The 24,751-nt window shown below is 32.3% G+C and overlaps 1 protein-coding gene and 1 pseudogene across 1 annotated transcript; one reads left to right on the forward strand and one right to left on the reverse strand.

Annotated features, from left to right (window-relative positions):
* LOC114295861 (kinesin-like protein KIN-14I) overlaps positions 1–24,751 on the reverse strand; it is an 80,313-nt pseudogene that overhangs the window by 17,225 nt on the left and 38,337 nt on the right.
* On the forward strand, positions 8,700–19,249 carry LOC114303454 (uncharacterized). Its single transcript, XM_082899908.1, has 7 exons — positions 8,700–12,271; positions 13,134–13,396; positions 13,512–13,614; positions 13,757–13,831; positions 14,103–14,253; positions 14,505–14,574; positions 16,527–19,249. Exons 2-7 carry the CDS (start codon positions 13,222–13,224, stop codon positions 18,500–18,502), a joined length of 2,550 nt encoding a protein of 849 aa, XP_082756034.1. The 5' UTR covers positions 8,700–12,271; positions 13,134–13,221; the 3' UTR covers positions 18,503–19,249.

A 24,751-nucleotide genomic window follows, 5' to 3' on the forward strand; every position in this document is an offset into this window, starting at 1 on the left:
ACCCTCCCAAAAAAAAACTCGCTCTAACGATTTTGATATCCCAATATTTTGTTTTATTTGTAATTTGACTAGTTTGGATTGGTTTTGTCAATATAATTGAGAATGTATGAAATTTATAAAGTATCATATAAATGTTAATATTGTTTAGTTGTGTAAAATTAAAAATATGATATAATGACATTGATGATGATGTTTTGCTAAATAAACCCGAAATTCCTAACTATGCCATTGAGTTGTGGTACTATTTTTCTGTAGGGATCAATGTTGACTATTTTTTGCAAAAAACTTTGACTATCAATCCATACATACTCCATAATAGTAGTTGTTTTCAGCTTGCTCCCTCTTAAATGAGTTTCCACCCACCAACCACGATCACCCTACCGGACTTTGTTTACCATATCCTTTGTTTCCATGTGCTTCACTTTGAATCCAGGTGAATGCTTTAAATAATTTATTTATTATGTTTATTAAAAAATAATTTATATAAAGAATTTAATTAATCGAATATCAGTAATCAGGATCAAATTATTTTTTTTAAAAAAAATATTCTTAAATCATATTTCTCTTTCATATTTTTAAGACAGATATAATTCATTCTTATAACTACTAATAATATACTTTATTAAATAAATAATCTTATGAATGAGAGTTTTACACAATAAATTATTCATATTATGAAAAAGTATTTGAGATGGGCGATTGAAGGGCACACACACTACAAGGATTCCTTGACTAATTGATAGATGAAATTGGTTTTTTTCACGTGCTTCCAAATTGTGTGGGAAAAAAAACACACACACACACTTGCTGTTGGTCTAAATCAGTAAAAACTCATTCAAAAAGCGTATTAATCCTGCCTAAAAAAGTTATGATTTTCAATGTTTTGGAGTATATCATAAAATCTGTCTATTATGTTTTAAATCAACAATGATTCAGAGTATTAGTTTTGATACTCTAATAGAGTACTAATAACATGACAAGGGGAAAAAAAATCAAGATTAAAACATCACATCACAATGTGTGAGACTTACTATCAGCTCATTAGAACTAGCTTTAGAACTTACAAATTAAAATTTCAAAACATTTTTCTATTTTAAATGGCCGATATGGATAGCCCCAAATTACAGCCCAATATTTTGACTCTCTGGACCTACAAATTGGCAACCCATCTAATTCTCTGAAGTTTCATAAAAAGGCCCAAATGATAAATACTTCTAATCACCCAAACACCATGGTCAATAAATCAGCCAAGCAAAAGCTTTTGTGTGGGATAGGCTATTAGTGGGTTTTGGTTATTTTAATTTGTGGAAAAAAGTTAGGTTTGGAATGATGTTTAGGCTTTTTTGTATGGGAAAATGTGTTTGGAATAAGTATTTTGCCATTTTACCCTTGATGTGACACTTGCAAAATGACATTAAAAATTAAAGTTTTCGGGGTATTTTGGTAATTTCCTCAGGGGCTGCCTCTTCAACCTTCACCTGTTGCGCAAAACTTTTTTTTGGTTATATTAGCCTTTTTTCAATGTTTTTATTATTGCACTGATTAAGCCCCATTTGTTTTGGGTATATAGGTAGAAATTGGATTAAGATAGAGGTGAAACTTATTTAATATTATGTTTGTTTATAAATTTGGAGAAGGGATTGAGATAGGAGAACAATAGTAACTGTTGTGTATCAATTGGAGGTTTATTATAGACTTATTTTTATGATCCAAACCGTTCATTTTATAAGATTTGTTGAGTACTTTATTCTTACTAAAAATCATATTAATCGGATATCAATAGCTATATGATCAATCATATAGTTATTGATATCCGATTAATATGATTTTTTTGTAGGCATGAAGTACTTAACAAACCCTACAAAATGACAGTTCGGATCATAAAAATAAGTCCATAATAAACCTCCTATTAAGGCACAGCAGTAATCCCATTTCCTTGAGATGGAGATCCGAATTTGGTTGGGCTTTAGGAGGGGGATTGAGATGGAGGAGGTGGAGGTGGTCTTAAAAAAACAGTCTGCCGAACTATTTTTATTTTTGTTTTTATTTTTTACATGTTGGGCATTTTTTTTAACATTAATGTTTATAATGTTTTTGTATTTTTTTTTATTTGTTTTATTATTTTATAAAAAAAAATTTTACGATTCCTACGCCAACAACTACCATCAAAACAAACTCAATTTTACTTAATCTCTTCATTATCAATTCCTTCACAATTAATCGCCTCCATTAATTCTACCACTGAAAACAAACGATACTTAAATTAGCACCCAAACCAACATCTCAAATATTACTCAAAGGCCCAGATATTCACCCACTTAGTGGTAGCAATGGCATAGTAGAGGTGGTAATGTTGGGGTAAAAGTGGTGTTGGTGGTGGGTTAATGAGAGTAATGGTAAGGAGTGTGGTGGTGATAGTAGCAATAGCAATGATTGCATTAATAGTGGTGGTGGTAATAGCAAGATGGAGGTGGTTGGGGGCGATGATATTAATAAGATCTTAATTGGAAAATTATTTTTTATCTTTTAAAAGTGGAAAAATATTTTTTAACTTAAATAAATTTATTTTCTATGATAAACACATAATATATATATATATATATATATATTTTGTCAAACAAACGGAGCATTAATAGAAAATATCATTTATAACGTGAAGAGTTTTTGTTAACATGTAAAGGTTTTTTTTTTTTTTTTTTTTTTTTATCGCGAACATGTAAAGGTTAAAAAGTTTAAATATTTTATATGAAAATACATGTAATAAAAAATTGTATAATGTTTTTTTAAATACTTTAATATACATTAACAAGGCCCAAGAAGAAAATGAAAAGGAAAGGGACAGAAAAGGAAAGAAGGTCACAATTATGATGAGTAGATGTGAAGCTGTTGTTGTTGTTGTGGGCAAGTGTTGGGAGGACTTAGCAGAGGGGTGAGAAGCATGTAACCTCTCAACCCAATTGGCTCAATTTCTTTTTCTCCCCATGTTGTAAGTTTTCTATTTTTTTTTTTTTTTTGAGTTCTTTTGATTGATTGATTATTATGGTCAGAAGATAATACTAAAATAATTATGTTTTGTTTCAAAGCATTTTCAAGACAGACAAGCGTGTTGTAGTAATTGTAATCAGCTTAGTTGCTTCTCTGACTTATGAAATGGGATGACTGTTGAATCTTGAACAATATTTTACGTGACTCTCTCTCTCTCTCTTTCTAAGTTTCTTGACCATTTTTTTTAAAAAAAGGTCATGACAAGTGCTCTTGAAGTTTGAGGACATATGTTTTATATTTTTATAATTGTTTAAAATAATTTAAATAAGTGTACACTTTAATTTTTTATAAAAAAATATACGAAAAAGTAAAAAAGTGATAGGATTTAAAAATAAATAAAAAAAATAAAAAATATGATTATATAACGTACCCAAACAAATTTAGATTTTATCATAAAAATAAATAATAACTTTGAAATACACGTTCATAAAAATTATATAATTATAATAATTGAATGAATTTAATTTTGTTTAATGAATGCCCCCCATGTACAACGTATAAAAATCAACAATTCAACTCACAAATGATTTTGATGATGGATCTCACATCCTAAACAGCACCCAATTGATTTTTTTTTTTAATCAATCGATAAATGAGTAATTATAAATTTAAGAAGTATACTGTTAGCCTAGGGGTGTAATTTTGGCCCGTGGCCCGCGGGCGGCCCGAAACCCGTCCGCGGCCCGAGGTCAGCCTGGCCCGAGCCCAAGCCCAGCCCGATGCCTTGGGCCTGGGCTAAGGCCTGGGCCATCATTTTGAAGCCCGACCCAACCCTTGACCCGCTCAAGGCCCGCCCAAAAGCCCGGGCCAAGGCTCGGCCCACCCCGATACCCATTTTTTTTTAATGAAAAATAATAAAATTTTGGTGGGAAAAATTAAAAAAAATTGTTTAGGCCCGCCCAAAGCCCCAGCCCAAGCCTGAGACCTCGCCCACTGGGCCGCCCAAAGCTTGAATACCCCTGGGCTTGGGCTAGGGCCTGGGCCTAGTTTTCTGGCCCGTGGGCCGGACCGGGCCGATTTTTTGACGGGAGCCTGCAAGGCCCGACATAGGCCGGGCCGGTCCAAAATTACACCCTTACATTAGCCCAACAATCACCAAAAAAAAACTTACAATCACCAAATCCATCAACTACTACAAGCCCACATAATCCCCAAATCAAACAACTGCCGCAAACCCAAACTTTGAAATGAATTCTCAAAAAGCCTAATCTTTCTTGTATTACTCCAATTTTTTTATGGGATTTTTTCCAGTCGGTCCTAATAATTGAATCTATTATCTATTAGGTCTTAAGTTTCTATCTCATGTATCAGGAAGTCTTGTTATATTTTTTTATTTCGATTTTGCCCCTACTACCAGCTGGTAAAAATCCTTATTTAAACCATCCCAAACACTTTATAAATCTTTAATTGTTTATAATATTTATTATTCATTAATTTTTTCAATTTATATTAACTTCTCTTATGATCATTTTTCCAAAACTTTTCTTCTTTCTCATCTCTTTCTCTCTAGAAAATACCACCATTGTAGCTATGGCCATGGCCATCCACCCGCAACCACCATCGTCGTCTGTCACTAACCACTGCTACCGCCACCGATCACCACCATTACCTTTGCCAGCCACTACCACCACCATTGCTCACCAATCATCTCTACCGTCGCCAATCTATACTTCACCATCTCTCAACCGTTTGACTCGCTCGCCCAACATTGTCGTCTTCTTTCGTCTTTGCCATTACCGTCGTTTTTTTTCCATGCTCCATCTACCATCATCGTCGTTCTTCATCAATCATCAATCCACCATCTTCAACATCGAACTTCACCAATGGCTTCTGAGAGGGTAATTTGTGTGAAGTTTGGGCCAAGCTAGGTCTGGATAGAGAGTGGGTCGAGCTATGGGCCGAGGTAAATAGGCTTCGCGACTAGACCTTGTTAGCTCGGTCAAGAATGGCTGCAATTAGCTCGGTTTAAGTATTTTGGACCGAGGTCTGAATGAACAAGGACCAAGCTAGGCATTACTCATGAATGCGCCGAGCTAACTGTGTCCGAAGGTTAGTGGTAGATTGGCTCTTTTGTCGTGCTATCGTGGTAAAACCATCTCACTTGGTTAAGCAATGAGGGGGGTGTAGAAAGATAAGCATTACCTTTCTGATTCCTAGGAGGATTCTACATTGGAGAATAAGAGTCCTACTAGGATTGTGCCAGGCAGAATCTATAAAAGCTCATAGCAGGACATATGTACAGGTACCACAATCTTGAATCTCAAATACACAGAACTTTTGTCCATTGTCTATTGGTTGACTTAGCATCGAAGAGGTACCCGGCACACACCTGCCGGCTAGCTCACATTTGTGTTTTCAGGGAGTAAAACGATGATATTTGGAGGAGTACAAACTTGATCAACAGGATTATACGAGAAGATTATTTCGTGCTCGTACAATTGGCGCCGTCTGTGGGAATTACACAAAGAACAAAACCTTTCGATCGAGTTTTCCTCTCTAGTTAAAATCAATGGCTCACAATGAAAACTTGCCGCAATCTGCTATTGATGGGCAAACCCCGGAAGGGGGTGAGAGGCGCGAAGGTTTACCTTCTATCCCACCCATGGCAGAATTAGAAGCCCAGTGACGGAACTCCCGAAAGGACACACGAAAGAGAAGGGACACTAGTCCCCGTCACTCTTAGAGTCCTGAAAGACAAAAGCAAAGGTTGGATCCTCAAGTTCTGGAGGATCGGGTGAGGAAGCAAAATGAGTTAATAAGAAGGATGGTGGCAGACATGGAGACCATGAAATGCCAGATCAAGGAAAAAATGGTGGCGACAGAAGGGGGATACAAAGGCAACACGCCCCCTTACCACTCGGAAGATGGTGACAGACATGTCACACCATCACAAGCAGAAAATAAGAGCCTTAGAACAAGCGACACTCAATCAATAACTTCCGGGACTCGTCACTCTAGGTCTGAGAGAACGAGGACTAAAAGGTCATATACAGAGGGAAGCAGCTATCGGCTTTCGCACACGCACCAAACGACATCTAGGCACACAGAGTTGCCTAGGTCAACAGACTTGCGATCAGTGCTAGAGGAGAGGGCCTGTTGGAAGGAGGACACCAGGGCTCGTGACCCTCGTAGAGTTTCAGCCTTGCAGCGATTGGCCCCTAGGACACATGGGAGTGTCAAGGTAGGGATGCCAATGTCACACCTTGCTTATGAACCAACGGATAAAGCATTAGCAAGGTTGCAAAGCTCGCCGTTCGTTCCGGCAATTGAGAACGCAGCACTACCCTCAGGCTTCCACCAGCCCAAATTCACTACTTATGAGGGGAAGTCAGATCCTTACATGCACTTAAGCCACTTTCGCCAAGTTATGACAGTATACCGGCGAAACGAAGCTTTAATGTGTATCCTGTTTCCATCCAGCCTGGGCGACCTGGGCCTAACTTGGTTCGAAAGACTGCCGGAAGGCAACATAGCCTCGTGGGCACAATTGGCAGAAGCGTTCGTGACTAGATTTAGAATGAATACCAAAACACTCGTGGATATCGACCAGCTACTCTCCATTGACATAAGCGAAAAAGAGACATTTAGGTCTTACAACAGTCGCTACTAGGAGACTTTCAACCAGATTGGGGATTGCCCTACAAATCTCACCATCGCACAATACAAACGAGGTTTACTAGTCGATAACAAATTGAGGGACTCAATGACAATGATGCCACCCCTCACGATGGAGGCCCTAATAGAGAAAGTGCATTAACATATCAGAATAGAGGAAGATAGCGTCCGTGCTAAAGCCAAATCTGGCGCAGCAGCAATACCAGATAAAAAGACTACATCAAAAGTCAACACGGTAGAACAATCAAGCAGGAATGGACGAGGCAGGCGAGCCAACAGAGAGGACCCAGAAAAAAGGAAGTTAAGAGTCCGCACTGCCATCACCACAGTATTCAATAAACCTCTACCGGATTCTTAGCGAAATACGTGATGAACCCTTCGTTCGACGACCTGCCAAGTGGGAGAAGCACAAAGGGGCTATAACGAGAGGTCCTGTTGCACCTTCCATGATGAGAAGGGGCACCGAACTGAAAATTACACACCATTGAGGCAACATCTGGAGGAGTTAGTGGCTGCTAGACACCTAGACCAGTATATAGAAGGGGGAACACAACCAACCCCCAGGACCTAAACAGACCAAACGGGATGCCGGTCGACGGTCCACCCCAAGGCATAATAAACGTTATACATGGGATCGTCGAACTTGAACGGGTATGTGAGCTCAGGGGGATGATCAAAAAGGCTGAGCACCAGGGCCAGAGTTGACGGCCTTCTGTTTCGTTTTTGTCAGCCAACCGATGTGCCTCCTGAGGAGGTTCCGATCGAGTTTAAAGCCATGGTTGTTTTTGTACTCATGCTAGTCTCTGTATGTGTTGTAAGGATAGGTCTTGAGATATAATACTTTGTAAATATTGGTGTCCTTTGATTGGCATGCTTATGTATATATATAAGTTTTGAAATGTTCCGTCTCATGTATGTTATCACAGCTCATTGGACCTTGTCTATTTTGTATTATTGCCTCCGCAGTCCCTTATTATTTGCTAATCTGTTCAGAGGCCTTTGGTAATCCACGGATTACTAGCCGATCATGGTGCTAAACCCATAGGGGCGGGTTTGGGTTGTGATAGTGTGTGTGTAGTTTCTATATCTTCTAGATCTCGCATCTCTAGATATGGTTTGCGATTGGTCGACGGCGACAAGGAGAAGAGGAGAGGACAATGGCAAGCAACCAACGACATGGCTGGGTTGATATGCGGTAGGTGATAAATCGGCGATGGAGTAAGGGGCTGATCTACAAGAGACGACGACGATGGTAGAGTAGAGGAGAGGAAAGAGATGGCAACAAATAGGAGATGAAAGAGACAATGAGCAAGGGGCGAGAGATGGTGGTGGTGATGACGATGGGAAGGAGAAGAAAGAAGTAGGCGAGATGAGAAAAAGAAAGAAAGAGAGAGAAAAAAAGACAAGGGCCAGATGAGAGAGAGTGAGAGAGAGAGAGAGAGGAGATGATCAAAAGAATGAAGATTTTTTTAGTTCAACATGAGTGAGATTTTTTTTATTTTTTTTATTTTAAACATAATCTGTAGACGGATTGTGGATTTGCGCGGGTAGATTCAGATCTGACCCAAACCCAATTTTGAATGTAAAAATAGACCCGGACTTGCCCTATTTATGCATGCGGATAGGTTAGATTTGTGCGGGTTGCGCAATTGGATAAACTGTTACTGGTTAGGAGTTAAAAAATCATAAATTTTTGCTCTGTTTGATAGAGTTTTTGAAGTTTAATTTTATCCCTTAATTTGAGTGTGTTGTTTGGCTACAATTTTAGAAAATTAATTCCACACTCGCTTTTCAAAACACTTTTCAATATCATATGTCACATCACTCAATTCAAATTCTTTTCAAAACTCATAACTAAACAAATTTTTTACACTTAAATCATAATTTTAAAACTCACAAAGTTAAAATACAACTTTATTATCAAATCATAATTTTAAAACTTTATCTCACGGAACCTTTATTATTCTTTGGTTTTTAATTTTTTAATAATTTTTAACTTTTTAATTATTATTGTAATCCCCCAGACGTGCACTAGTAAAAAATCAAACAAAATCGACCGCTATGATTTGAATCGGAGCAGGTTGCAATTGTTTTAGTTTTCGGGTCAGCCCTATATCTTTCTCGTTATCTCTCTTCATTCACACAACTAACATGGGGATTCTATCTTGGTGGGGAGGAAAGAAGGAGGCTCCATCCTCCTCCGGAAGCAAACCCACCCAGAAACCCGTGCCGAAGGACAAGCCTTTGCCCCAGCAATCCGAGGTCCCGGGTATGAACGGCGCTGTGGAGGTCATCCGTTCCGGAGCTCCGCCGCCCGACGTCACGGTCTTCGAGTTCGGGTCGGTAGCCACTTCCACCGACAAGGTCACCCTGGCCGGGTACTGTCCCGTATCCGACGAGCTCGAACCCTGCCGCTGGGAGATCTTACCGGCCAGTGGCGACGATGCTCCTCAGTTTCGCGTGGTCTTCTGAGAGGGGGCAAAAATTGCTACCGAAGATTGTAAGAAATTTCGGAGACCTTGCTATGAGTTTGACTGAGTGAAATCGAAGATGTTTTTTTTTTTGGTATAATTCACTGAACTTGAATGAAAAAAAAAAAATTTTAAATTGTACTTCTTAGTTTTAATTTGGCTGTTTTTGTGGAGGTTTGTGTTTTTCTTGCATATTTAAGAATTGGGTTTTGATTTGATTAGTTCAGTTTTAGTTTTTGCATATGCTATTCTGTTTAATTTTGATATATGCATCTATACCCTTCCAGTGTTTGTATTTGTACTGTTGAGTGTACTTAGGAATATATTCAGTAACTTCATCTCTAATTTGGTAAGGGGTTAATATTCATCTCTAAGGCTGTGTTTTGAATCATGAATTTTGGGTAGCGATTTAGAAAGGGAAACGAATATACGAGGTAAATGGATAAAAAGTTTAGCTTACCTATGATCCTCCCCAGACACCACAGTGGCTGGAGTCTCTTGCACTAGGGCTGACTTTTAGGTAAAGGGAAGAGGAAGGTAAGGGGAAGAGGAAGTGAAGTGGAGGAGATCTATCATCTTCTTTTGTAGAAGAAGAACAATTGACATGTCTATAGTGTGATTTGATGTATTTTTTAGGTAGTGTTTGGGATGAACATCTGCATTGGGAACTGCAAGCTCATTCTAGTGGGAGAGATTCAAAATGTTCGAGGACTGGCCGAATTCTTGAGATTGAGAGTGGGATCCCTCTCAACAAATACAAATTTGGGTCTTCCTTCAACTTAGAAGGTTTATAGCTATTTGGGATGAGGTTATGTAACACCTTGAGATTGGCTTGTAGGGTGGAAGCGACAATATTTATCTAAGGGAGATAAAATTACTCTTATCAAGAATACATTGGCTAGTCTACCTATTTATTTGATGTTTCTATTCCCTCTACCTGCATCAGTGGAAAGAGTTTTGACAAGTTGAGAATTTTTTTTTTTTGAGGTTTAGAGGAGTTCAAATTCCATCTTGTAGATTGGAATGTGTGTATTCCTATTGAAGATGGTGGTTTGGGCCTTCGCCATTTTTGTCAGTTCAATCAAACACTACTGGGGAAGTGCCTATGGAGATATATGTAGAGGAGTCTTTGTTGCTTATCATAAAATAAATAAATAAAATATAATAATAATATTAAGTTAAGGAGGAGCACCAATTATGGGAAAAGCCAGAAGGGTGATTGATTGCAAGTTTGGAGTGGACCAAGGAGGATGGACATCTAAGGTACATTGAGAGCCATATGAGGTGGGTGTGGAGGCCTTGTTGAGTTTTTTGAGCTTTCTGAGCTCCTTTATGAGATCTGATGTTCCATCAAACATAGTGGATAGATAGGAAGAGGCGGAAGCATGGAAATTGGATTTTCTTGTTCAAATCCTATGATTCCTTGATTATTGGTGGGACGAGGAACTGTTTCCCATTGAAGATCTTTTGGAAGTCGAGAATTATAACAAAAGTAACATTTTATTATTATTTTTTAGAAATCCAGTTTGGACTCCATTCTTACTATTGATAATTTGGTGAAAAGAGGTTTCATACATAACCTAATAGGTGTTATTATAAAGTGGAGGAGACAGTGGACATAGGTGGAGCCAGAATTTTTGCAAATATAATAGACATGTTTATCCTTAATTATCTCAATCTATCCATGAATTCACAACCACTTGGTGGGTCTTGAGTTATTGGCATTGTATATTGGATGGTTGAGATTTTTCTTTCAAACAAATGTGGAATGGTTACAAATCCTAAATCCAAATTCTATAAGCTAGTTCACCTGCTCTGGATTAGGAATGCAGTAAAGTTTGGCCCTGAAACCAGCCTTTGCCTTGAATTAGTATTTGAAGCATATAAGTGTACTCTACCATTAGACCTATAAATAAACTAGGTTTTGTTGTATAACTTTGTTTTTAGCGGTTTCTTTCTGGCTTAATGTCTGATGGAATGATAGTAACCATTTTGACAGGAATTTGGTGTAGAATTACGAATCTTTCTGTCTCTGATAGCAAGAATCAGTGGAAAAGGATAGGAAACTTGAAATTGTTTATCAGTTGTTGGTTAGTTGGATCTTCTCTAGTCTTGTTTTGTTTCTTCATCTTTTTGTGTTGTGTTTGGTGTAAAGCGTTTTTAGTCTTCCTTTGCCACATTTGTTTGATAGAAGCCAGAGAGGGTTAGCAAACATATAGACTATGTTTGATTCCACAAGGCTAATAGTGAGGTATTAACAATCCTATGAAATTAGTGTGGTATTCACAATCCCACCCCTATCCCATTACTAATAATCCTATAAATTTGTTGGATTAACTATCCATTGGATTAATAATCTAAAAAAAATATCAAAACAAACATAGGATAATTGGGCCCACGGATTAATAATCCTAATCCCATACTCTAATCCTTCCAATCAAACATGCCCATAGAGCATTGTTTCCATGATACAAATTATTATTTTGCCTGTATCCCCTGTGTATTCACTATCCCATCGCTGTGAAGTATGCTCTAAAACTTTCCCTTCCAAAAGCTGTGTCATTGTTGTATTTGACCAATGTCGCCCTCTTTAAACTTGTCATGCCAAAAAACAATTAGGGTTATAACTTACTCGCAGGTTCTTCCTAATCTGATTGAAAGAGTTTATGTGAGAATTTTGAATTTAACCATTGCTGCTAGTTGAAAACATATAGATCTGCTATTTTCATTATGGAAACCAAGTAATCGATGTTTTGATAGGTGTTTGAGCATCATTCATGCACGAGAGTAAAGTGTTTTGATATCATAATTTTTTTTTTTTTTTACGACAACATATCATTGATTGTTTGGTTCACTTTTCTTTACATGTTTTTTGCGGTCATAGCATTACTGACAACAGGAGCAAGAATGGCAGTTAGTTCGTTTGCCAGGATTGAACTTCAAAAAAGGCATGGCGGAGGGAAGAAGAAAAAAAAAAAAAAAACTCTACACATTATAATTCAACTGGTGGTGGTTATTGTTGGTTTTGTAAGAAAAAATGAAAAAAGAAAAAGAAGAAGAATAAATAAGAAGAAAAGAAAAGAAAGTGACTATTGCTGGGCATCTACTGCAGTTGCCAATGAGCTGCAACGATTGAAAATGTTCGTATTACTACAGTCCATCTCCAATCATTCAAGCATTGTAATTTTCAAAAGAGGTTTCCAGTTTTTTATTTATTTATTTTTTTTCATATGTAATTTTCAAAAGAGGTTTCCAGTTATTTATTTATTTATTTATTTTCATATCTGAATGAAGTTTCAAGTTCAAAGACCTACTTTGAACATTCAAAATCAACTTAAAACTCAATTTTTTTAAAAAATAATAAAATACAAAGACAATTGCAGTCTAGTCTACCATGAGTCTAATTTCATGTGAACCTTTTATTTGTAGTCCTCTATGCATAAATTATTCATGAAAAAATAATAATTTGTAATTATATAATTTCATTATAATTGTCTTTGAAAAAATTAACAATTTATTTTCACAATCACACTATTCAACTTTTGAAAATAAATGTAATAAAATTATATGATTTTAATTTTTCAATCAATTAAATATAAATGATTTGAATTATGAGAATATGAACCTAGACTAATAGTAATTCAATCCAAATATTGTACTGAATATTCATTATGCAGCTGTGAACCATCAACTTCATATTATGGCATTCTTTTATTTTTGCAACATGCTTAATCATATTTGTGAATCAAATTCTGGGTTACTATTATTGTTTTTAATTTGAAATTCACAATTATTCAAAAGTTTTGGAAAAAAATTTTGGAAAATTTTGTTTGATTTAATTACTTTGGAAAACTTATTTGTAGGGAATTTTTCCCAAAAATTTTTAAGGAATTTTTCCCAAAAATTTTTAGGAAACACAAACCAAATAAGGCCAATAAAATCTCTCTCCTCACCATTTCTTCATCTCAAAGTCTTACTCTATTCCATTGATAACAACCACAGCCCCTCCGTTCAAAGAAAAAACCAGTGTCCCTAGTGTACTCATTACAGGAGAAACTAGAGAGAGAGAGAGAGAGAGAGTTAGAAGGAAATGGAGGTGGGTAGAAGAAAGCGCATAACATGGGAGAGCAGAATCAAGAGTGATGAACTCAACGGAGGACTCAAAATCTTCCATGGTGAAGAAGAGAACTCGGAAGAAAGTCGTCCTGAAACCCAGACTGGATTCCAGAGGATTTCTCAAACCCATAATAAATTGCAGAGTTTAGGCAAGTTTTCACTGATGGATGGATTTGATTTCTTTTTTTATTTTTTTGGATGCTACTTCACTATACCTCTCCATTTTCAAGCATTCATTTTGTGATGTTTGTTAAATTTTAACAGCTGATTTGGTTATGTGGAGAGATGTCTCAAAATCAGCATTCATGTTCGGTATTGGAACATTTATCATAATTGCATCATCTTACACCAAAGATATCAATATCAGGTCAGAAATAGTACTCCAAGCTCATATGACACAACACAACTACTCTAACCATGCTCATTATCCAATTTTTCTTGTTCATTTTACTCATCTCCTGTTTCAAAACAGAGCACAGAGCTAAAAACACTCTTTGATGATTTTACAGCTTCATAACTGCGGTTTCTTATCTGGGTCTTGTCTATCTTGCTGCAATCTTCTTATTCAAATCCATTATTTGCAGGTAATTTATTAAATGAAGAACTTTAGATAAATGAAAAAGAGCAAAATAATTGCAAATTGAGTAGGTGCAAGGGAGAACTGTGTCATTTTCGCATAGTTCTCACTTATTGATTTTTGATTATTTGTCTGTTTCCTATTCATCTGAAACTCCCTTTATTCTTTTTTATTTTTATGGGAAAGTTCATTTACCACATAGGAGTTAATTAAAGACTTGTTTGATGGTTTCTTTTCTTTTTTTTTTTTTTGCTATAATTTTGGAAAAAAAATAACAGGGGAGTTATAGGAGGAGATGATACAAACCAAGACTACATTGTTGGGGAAGAAGAGGCAGTATGGTTAGTAAAAATGATTCTTCCTTATTTGAATGAGTTTCTTCTAAAGTTCAGAACCCTTTTTTGTGGAGATCCTGCCACTACAATGAAGGTGAGTTTCATTTCACTCATTTTCTATAGTTTATCAAGTAACAATGCTACATACTTAGAAAAAATATCAGAATAATGTTTAAAATTTGAATCTATAGTATAGATTTAAACTTGATCCTATATATTACTTTCGAAGTGAATTTGATCTACTCAATAGGAAGTTTAGGCAACTTTTTTTTCCTTTTCTATAGTATAGATCTCCAATATTCTTTCTTCTTGTTGTTTTATTGTTTTTAAATGTTACCTTGTCAGTTGGCAATCATGCTGTTTGTTTTGGCGAGGTTTGGCAGCACCATAACTATTTGGAAGATGGCCAAATTGGGTGAGTTATGATTTCATTTTAATTTTCAAAATGGAGATTGTTATTTACACCTCTCACTGGCTATTCACACTCCATATTGTGTTTTGGTTAAGAACAAAATTTAAAGGATAGAAAACAAAAGTAGAGTATGAATAGTAATTTCCTTAAAAATTTGGGTGCTAAATTTGTTGACTAATCTTTTTTATTCATCATTTTAGTGGAGTTAAAAGTCTATTTTGCCTTGGCCCAGTGGCAATATAGGTGTTACATTGGAGACTCATCAATTATAAATAAAATTGTAAAGTGTGTTTGTATTACGAATTTGGGATGAGATTTGGAAAAAAAAAAAAAATGTAAAAGAAATTTTAATGAAGTGTAAGTTAAATTTTTGTTTAATGTTTTTTTTTTTTTTTTTTTCAAATTCCTGATCTAGAGACGGTGTAAACTAATTAAGTTGAATAATAGTGTTTAAATTGTTGTTCAAAAAAAAAGATTGTTCAAGCTTAATTTAAAATTTTAATGAATGAATTTCAAAATGTGCAAATTTAACTTGTTTATCTTTCAATATAATCTCAAACGATATTTAGTCGAATTGAATTTGAATGTATAAATGTGCAAATTTAATTATTTCTTTTACAATGTATATAAATTTATTGACTCGATATAAAAAAAGTAACATTTTCAAAATATGTTTATCTTTGCAAAATAAATTAGGTTAAAAAAAGCTTAAATCATTTTACAATTCTCACTATCAAAGAAATAATCATTGTGTTTGGTTTTAATTTTTTAGATTTAATTTTTTGAAAATTGAATTTTTAATTTTTTTTTATTTTAGTGAATATTTTTAAAATTTTAAACAATTTTTTTTTTACTTTTTTTAAATGCACTTTATTTAGATGTATCTAAAAAATAAAATATTTATAAATAAATATTTTAAAAAATCAATAAATATACAAGAATATGAAAAATGTATTGAATTTTTTAATTTTTTTTAATATTTTTGGTATTTAGTGAGTTTTTTAAATATTTTTTTTACGAATATTATATTTGTTAAGTGTATTTATGTTACGTGTATTTAAAAATTAAAAAAAATTAATTTGAATATTTAAAAAAAAATAGTGAAAAAAAAGAAAAGAAAAATAAAAAAAAATTCAGTGCGTTTGGTTTCAATTTTCTGGATTAAGTTTTTTAAAAATTGAGTTTTTTGGTTTTCGTATTCTTTTGTTTTTAGTGAATATTTTTTAAATTTTAAATAATTTTTTTTACTTTTTTAGATGCGCCTTAGTTAGATGTAACTAAAAGGTAAAAAATTTGTGAAAAAATATTTTAAAAAATTAATAAATACATAAAAATATAAAAATGGTACTGAATTTTTGAAATTTTTTTTATATTTTTGGTATTTAGTGAATTTTTAAAAGATTTTTTTTACAATTTTTTTACTTTTTAGGTGTATTATGCTACGTGTGTCTAAAAAGTAAAAAAATTGCTTAAAATATTAAAAAAAAATTAATAAAAACAAAAAGACACAAAAAATAAGAAAATATAACTTTTTAAAAAGTGCTTTTTGAAAAATAAAAACAAGCTTAATTTTAAAAAAAATAAATCTTAAAAATTCAAATCAAACAAGTTGCATAATTTTACTAATTGGCATGATCTATTGTGGGATCCATGACAATTGTGAAAAATTTGTTAAAATATTAGTTAATAAAATTTAAATAATTATACAATAACTCCAATTTGAAACACGAGGAATGTGACACAAGTTTAATCTTAATGTAGCATTTTTACATAATTTTACGTGATAAATATTTCTTGGGTATCCTATAAATGCTTATTTTTGCTTGATAATTTTCTCCAATTTTTTCTCGAAAACCAAATAGATCTAACCAAAATGTTAAAATTTTCTGAGCTTTATTTAATTATTTATATTATGGACTGTCGTTTTGCGCTGACTCTATGTGTGGTGTGAACAGGGTTTTTTGGAGTATTCAGCTTACCAAAGATATGCTCATCCTATTCCAGTGACCCTGGTGTACTCATTACAAGAGAAACTAGACAGAGAGAGAGAGAGAGTTATAAGGAAATGGAGCTGGGTAGAAGAAAGCGCACAACAAGAAATGGTGTGGTGGCAGGTTCTGTTTGGGAGAGCAGAATGAAGAGTGATGAAGTCAAAGGAGGAATCAAAGTCTTCAATGGTGAAGAAGAGAACTCAAAATTGGTTTCAAATAAATCTTTGGATGGTCCAAGCAAAAATTTAGATGGGTTGGGTGATGGAACTGGGAGGAATTCATTTGAATTGAAGGTGGCGAAACCAGAGTCGAACGAGGCTTTTGTTGAGTCTGTTGTGGCAATTGAGAAGAGCCCAGTTGGAATTGCGGAGACTAGATCTGATGAAACTAGAGAGAGAGAGAGAGAGAGTTATAAGGAAATGGAGGTGGGTAGAAGAAAGCGCATAACATGGGAGAGCAGAATAAAGAGTGATGAACTCAACGGAGGACTCAAAATCTTCTATGGTGAAGAAGAGAACTCAGAAGAGAGTGGTGACAAAAGTTTGAGACCAAAACCAAGTCCTATTGGGGTCAGTGGCAAGAGGAAGACATGGAAATCTGAGAATTCTGATGGTCTTGGGAGAAGCCCAATTCAGATTGCAAGGCAAAGATCTGAAATAAACAAGAATTTGGATGTACAATGTAAGGAGTTGAGTGTGTCTACTAATGGAATCAAGAAAAACCCAGTTCAGTCAAAGAAATCAAGATCTGAGCAACTAAGTGTGTCTGTTAATGGAATTGAGAGAAGCCCAATTCACAAAATGAAGACAAGATCTAAGGAATCTAAGGAGTTAAATGTGTTTGTTGAAAGAACTGAGAGAAAGCTAAATCAGGTTAAGAAGGCAAACTCTGAATCCCAGAAGCTAGTTGGTGAATCTGATGATGGAAACGAGAGGAATTTAGTTCAATTGAGGAAAGTGAAGCCAGAGTCCAACAAGGCTTTGGATGAATCCGTAGATACAAAAGCAAAATTGGTTTCAAATAAATCTTCGGATGGTCCAAGCAAAAATTTAGATGGGTTGGGTGATGGAACTGGGAGGAATTCATTTGAATTGAAGGTGGCGAAACCGGAGTCGAACGAGGCTTTTGTTGAGTTTGTTGTGGCAATTGAGAAGAGCCCAGTTGGAATTGCGGAGACTAGATCTGATGAAACTAGAGAGAGAGAGAGAGAGGGTTATAAGGAAATTGAGGTGGGTAGAAGAAAGCGCATAACATGGGAGAGCAGAATAAAGAGTGATGAACTCAACGGAGGACTCAAAATCTTCCATGGTGAAGAAGAGAACTCAGAAGAGAGTGGTGACAAAAGTTTGAGACCAAAACCAAGTCCTATTGGGGTCAGTGGCAAGAGGAAGACATGGAAATCTGAGAATTCTGATGGGCTTGAGAGAAGCCCAATTCAGATTGCAAGGCAAAGATCTGAAATAAACAAGAATTTGGATGTACAGTGTAAGGAGTCGAGTGTATCTACTGATGGAATCAAGAAAAACCCAGTTCAGTCAAAGAAATCAAGATCTGAGCAACTAAGTGTGTTTGTTAATGGAATTGAGAGAAGCCCATTTCACAAAATGAAGACAAGATCTGAGGAATCTAAGGAGCTAAATGTGTTTGTTGAAAGAACTGAGAGAAACCCAAATCAGGCTAGGAAGGCAAAGTCTGAATCCCAGAAGTTAGTTGGTGAATCTGATGATGGAAACGAGAGGAATTTAGTTCAATTGAGTAAAGTGAAGTCAGGGTCCACTAAGGCTTTGGATGAATCCGTAGATACAAAAGCAAAATTGGTTTCAAATAAATCTTTGGATGGCCCAAACAAAAATTTAGATGGGTTGAGTGATGGAACTGGGGGGAATTCATTTGAATTGAAGGTGGCAAAATTGATATTAAAATTTGAATCTATGGTATAGATTTAAGCTTGATCCTATATATTACTTTTGAAATGAATTTGATCTACTCAATATGAATTTTAGACAACTCTTTTTTCCTTTTCTATAGTATCATAATTTGAATCTATAGTGTAGATCTGCAGTAATTCTTTCTTCTTGTTCTTTTATTGTTTTTAAATGTGACCTTGTCAGTTGGCAATCATGCTGTTTGTTTTGGCGAGGTTTGGTAGCTCCATAACTATTTGGAAGATGGCCAAATTGGTTTAGTTATGATTTCATTTGAATTTTCAAAATGGAGATTGTTATTTACACCCCTCACTGGCTATTCACACTCAATATTGTGTTTTGGTTAAGAACAAAATTTAAAGGATAGAAAGCAAAAGTAGAGTATAAATAGTAATTTTCTTAAAAATTTGGGTGCTAAATTTGTTTACTAATCTTTTTTATTCATTATTATTCATCATTTTAGTGGAGTTAAAAGTCTATTTTGCCTTGGCCCAGTGGCAATATAGGTGTTACATTGGAGTCTCATCAATTATAAATAAAATTGTAAGGTGTGTTTGTATTACAAATTTGGGATGAGATTTGAAGAAAAAAAAAGATGTAAAAGAAATTTTAACGAAGTGTAAGTTAAATTTTTGCTTAATTTTTTTTTTTTCAAATTCCTGATCCGGAGACAGTGTAAACTAATTAAGTTGAATAGTAGTGTTTAAATTGTTGTTCAAAAAAAAGATTGTTCAAGCTTAATTTAAAATTTTAATGAATGAATTTCAAAATGTGCAAATTTAACTTGTTTATCTTTCGATAAAATCTCAAACGATATTTAGTCGAATTGAATTTGAATGTATAAATGTGCAAATTTAATTATTTCTTTTACAGTGTATATAAATTTATTGACTCGATATAAAAAAAGTAACATTTTCAAAATATGTTTATCTTTGCAAAATAAATTAGGTAAAAAAAAGCTTAAATCATTTTACAATTCTCACTATCAAAGAAATAATGATTGTGTTTGGTTTCAATTTTTAGATTTAATTTTTAAAAAATTGAATTTTTAATTTTTTTTATTTTTAGTGAATATTTTTAAAATTTTAAATTTTTTTTTTATTTTTATTTTTTAGATGTACCTTACTTAGATGTATTTAAAAAATAAAATATTTATAAATAAATATTTAAAAAAATCAATAAATATACAAGAATATGAAAAATGTATTGAATTTTTAATTTTTTTAAAAATATTTTTGATATTTACTGAATTTTCTAAATATTTTCTTTTATAAATATAATACTTGTTAAGTGTATTTAGAAATTTAAAAAATTAATTTAGAATATTTTAAAAAATTAAGTAAAAAAAAAAAATGAAATATAAAAAAATTAATTTTTTTAAAAGTGAATTTTAAAAATTCAAATCAAGCAAGCTGAATAATTTTATTAATTAGCATGATCTATTGTGAGATCCAATGACAATTGTTAAAAATTTGTTAAAATATTAGTTAATAAAATTTAAATAATTATACAATAACTCCAATTTGATACACGAGGAATGTGCCACAAGTTTAATCCTAATGTAGCATTTTTACATAATTTTACGTGATAAATTTTTCTTGGGTATCCCATAAATGCTTATTTTTGCCTGATAGTTTTCTCTAATTTTTTCTCGGGAACCAAACAAATCTAACCAAAAAGTTAAAATTTTCTGAGCATTAATTATTTAATATTATGGACTGTCGTTTTGCGCTGACTAGTAGATGTGGTGTGACAACTGGGTGTGGTGTGCACAGAGTTTTTTGGAGTATTCAGCGTACCAAAGATATGCTCATCGTATTCCACGCTCATCACTGCCTACGGTAATAACACTCTCCACTATGCTTACTTTTTGTAATTCTCAAGCATTGTTTAGGAAGGGTTGATTTTGAGTAATGACAGGGATAATGAAGAAAATATTATAAGGATGGTTATGGAAGATTTTTCATTGTGAGATTATATATGTAATAAAATATTATATATTAATTAAAAAATGAAAAAATTTTGTGAAATATTTTATGATTTTTTTATGAACTCTAATATTATTCGTTGATTTCAACCTAAATTTTTTTTTTAAAAATCATTAAATAAGTAAAAAAAAAAATTAGTAAATTATATAAAAATGTCAAAGATTTCTCCTTTTTTTTTCTCTATTTTTTTTTTAATTTTTTTGTAAAAAGTCAAAAAATCATTTCAAATATACTATTTTTTTTCCTAGTAATTCTAGAGACTTAAAAGATTTATTAAATGTCTCACGTGGGTGTAACACACATAAGACCCACATGGTATGAATCTTACAGCCATGTGAGACATTTGGTAGAATTTTTTTGATAAATCTTTTGGGAGTCTCTAGCATTTTTCTTTTTTATCTCATATTTTAGTAAAAAATTCAAAAAAAAAATTAAAATAACATGTTTCCAAACGAGATTTTAGAGCTCGTTTGGAAATTGACTATTTAAATTAATTTTTTACTAATATTTTATAAAATACGTATAAAAAAGTAAAAAGAATGATGTGATTGAAAGTTTTGGTTATTTTTGTGCAAAACTTGCTTTCCAAACGGAGGAAGCGAAGCGGTTAGGAAAGAATATTAGATCCCATAATTTTAATCAATTAATAACAAATTATGACACTATTTGAATTTGTCCCACGACTAGTGCATAATTTTTTTTATTATTATTATTGGTAAATTACCATAAACCTTCTTAAACTATATAATTAATTTGTCATTTGTCCCTTTGAACTTCAAAATGTAACAGTTAACTACTTTGAATTTTCATCATTTTACACTCAATACATTTTGTTAGGATTTTGTCTTGGAATTTTAACGAAATCAATTCATGTGTGAAATACATGATACACTTATTATTTTTTAGAATAATAATATCCGTTATTGATTTTTTAAAAGCAATGATACTCTTATCTAATAATTTCATTTGTATTTTGTCTTTTTTATCTTAGTGGTAAAGTGCAAACAGAATCACTAGATAAATACATTATTGCCCTAAAAATTAAATAAATGTGTGATATGCTTTATATATGATTTGACTTTGTGTAAATCCCTAACAAAATTCTAATAAAAATGATTAATTGTAACAAGATAATATTTTAAGGTGGTTTAACTGTTGAGTTTTGAAGTTTAGAGGAACAAAAAGCAAATTGGTCATAATTTAAGTTTATTATAATTTGCTCTTTATTTATTTATTACCTTCTTTTTTAGTATTTTTTAAGTGAAGACTGTATAAAATCTCTAAATAAAAATTCATATAATTTGATGTACAATAATTTTAAATGATAAATGTTAATTTTTGATTTGTCAATCATAAAATTTTAACTCTTTCTTAAATCATTGTGGATGGATTTAAAATTATTAATTATAAATTTTTAACATTTGTCAACAAGTATGTGTATGATAGTGCAACATTAGAGTATGGTATTGTTTGGTGCAATTTATCTGAGCGGCTTATAATTTTTTTTTATTTATTCTGAGAGTCAATGCTAGATTGTTTAGTATAGTTTTTGCTTATAATTTATTAATAAGAAATAACTTAAATAAGTTTAAAAAAAGACTAATTTCGATTTTTTTTAACTTCTACGTTTTTGCTTATAATTTATTAATAAAAAATAACTTAAATAAATTTTAAAAATTAATTTTTAATTTTTTTTTAATTTCGACTTTTAAATTATCAAGTTTTAATTTATAAGTAAACATTCGTATAAACCACACCATTGAATTTATCACAAAGCATTCTATGCTCTACCCCAGCCTGTGTGAGTCAGTGTGATATCTACTGGTTGTTTTGAGAAGTTGGTTAAAAGTTAATTCTTTTAATTTTTTTTAAAAATGTGTAAAAAATAAAAAAGGTGATATGATCCAAAATAAATTAAAAATTGACTTTTGGCTTTTGTGAGACTTACATTATATTGTTTGGTTGTAATTTTTATTATTTAGATTATATTCTAATAGTCATTCTATCAAACAAATTTGACGTATTTTTTAATTCCCAACTAATTACGCAATACATACATATAATTGAGATTATATATTTCCATATTTATCGTAAAATAAATGTGAACAAGAGGTAATTATATATCTCACTAATTTAGATGGATAATTAATCTTACACTAATATCATGGGTTGTTAATCTTTTCATTATTAATTGTGCTAATCAAACATACCCTAAGAATATAGATTTAATAATGGGCCTCTAAGCAAATACATATGGATGAGTTTTTTTTTCATATATATATTAAAAAAAAAAAACATCTTATTCACTAAAATCAATCTTTTGAACTCGGTTCAAGTGTGATGAATTTTATATATAAAGGAAAAAGAATTTTATTTTCTTGTATATATTATGTTCATTTGACATTAGAATTTTACAAGAAAAATTTAAATTTAACAGTTCATTTACCAAGAAAACAAAAGTTACAGGAAAGTTTAATTTTTTTTGGTTAAGATTTTCAGAATGCAAAATCTACACATATGGATCTCATAAGTTTCTTACTGACCTGAACAATAAAATTTATGTGGAAAATTTGATTTCTTTGTAATTTACATGAAAACATATTTTATATGAGAGCGGTCTTCTTTATTCATTTATTTATTTGTTATTATAGGTAAATTTTGGATTGGACAATTGAGAGACGTTTGGGAATCATGCTCACACAAGAAGGCTGTGGCTTTTGGCATCTTTGCCCTTGAATGGAACCTGTCATCGGTCGTAGCTCGCATATGGGTAGGTAAGGACACTTTTGTCATTTCATTCATACCTATATATACGCATGACTAATAGTAAGTACATATAATAATGCATACTCTTAGGTTTTCTCTAAAAAATAATGTATAGTATATATATTTTTCATCCCAAGTTCTCTCAACATAAGTAGTTTCGTGAAGTCGACAAATCTTAAAAACACATAAACATAATATTAGATTTAGTTAAATTTTGATAATCGTATGGTTATTATACAGTGTTTAACTGAATGCCTTGATTCGTGCAAAAACATATCAAACTTTTTTTGTTACGTATTGCTTATCCATTTGAGTCATATAATTGCATTTAGAAATTGACTATTTTAGTTGATTTTTTGACTTCTTAAGAAAAGATATACAGAAAAATAGAGAGCGTGATGTGAAATATAGCTTTTTGAAACATTTCAAAAATATCACAAAATAAAAAAACATTTCAAACTTAATTTAGAAAATATAGCTTTTTGAGCATATTTTTTAAGCTGAAAAAATAAATAAACTAAAATTAAAAAAAAAAATATATATATATATATCTTAACTTTTTAAATTACAAGTACTTAAACATGAAATTTCAAAATTTAAACTAAAAAAGTGCAAATAAATTTTGTAAAATAAATAACACATACATAAATTGTTGATAATATTTTTGGGTTTTTCTAACATGCATTATTGATTTACATCCCATGCAGTGTTCATGTTATTTGTGGCGTTCAGATGTTATCAACAATCACTTGTGAGAGATGATTGGGTAGAGGATGAAGCGAAATGTGAGACCACGTGTCAAGTGCAGATTGGAGGACAAAGACAAAGGCGTAGGCCTACCTTAGTGGAATTAAAAGAAAGAAAATAAATAAATAAAAAAAGGTTAAAGAATGCACACACACTAGAGTTATTATAACTAAAGTAGTTGTGCCACTGATTTGATCTAATTATCTGATATAAGAGAATAATATTTACCCTCTTTTTTGCATTTTTAATTCTTTTTATTTCTTATTATTATTGTTTTTGGTGTACATATTTTGTATGGTGACACTTAATTCTCAATTAATATGGTGATATTGCATGCACCAATTAATATACACACTAGTATACCAACTAGTGTTATGTCATTATTACTGACCTCACTTATTATACAAATTACAAATATTCAAAATTTCTAAAATTATGACATATCATTTGTTAGTATACTAGTTAGTATATTAATTGATACATATATCATTATTCCAATTAATATAAGTGTTGTAGTGTGTAGACCTCAATAATGGCTTTTGTACATTAGTGTGTACAAATAGATTTGATGATGTAAATTCAAAATTAGTGTGTCTTAAGATACAATTAGAAGAATGAATTTGATTCACATTTTTAAATTTTACATAAATTTCTATTTTTTTAATTTAAAATTATTTTTTAATATTTATTTTTGTCAAACTAATTTATATTTTAAAAACTAAACCAAACAAAGTGAAATAATACATCTTTTCAAAATTGTCAA

The sequence above is a fragment of the Camellia sinensis genome, chromosome 12 (assembly GCF_055761805.1).
Source record: "Camellia sinensis isolate YWXY chromosome 12, ASM5576180v1, whole genome shotgun sequence".
Lineage (NCBI taxonomy): Eukaryota > Viridiplantae > Streptophyta > Magnoliopsida > Ericales > Theaceae > Camellia > Camellia sinensis.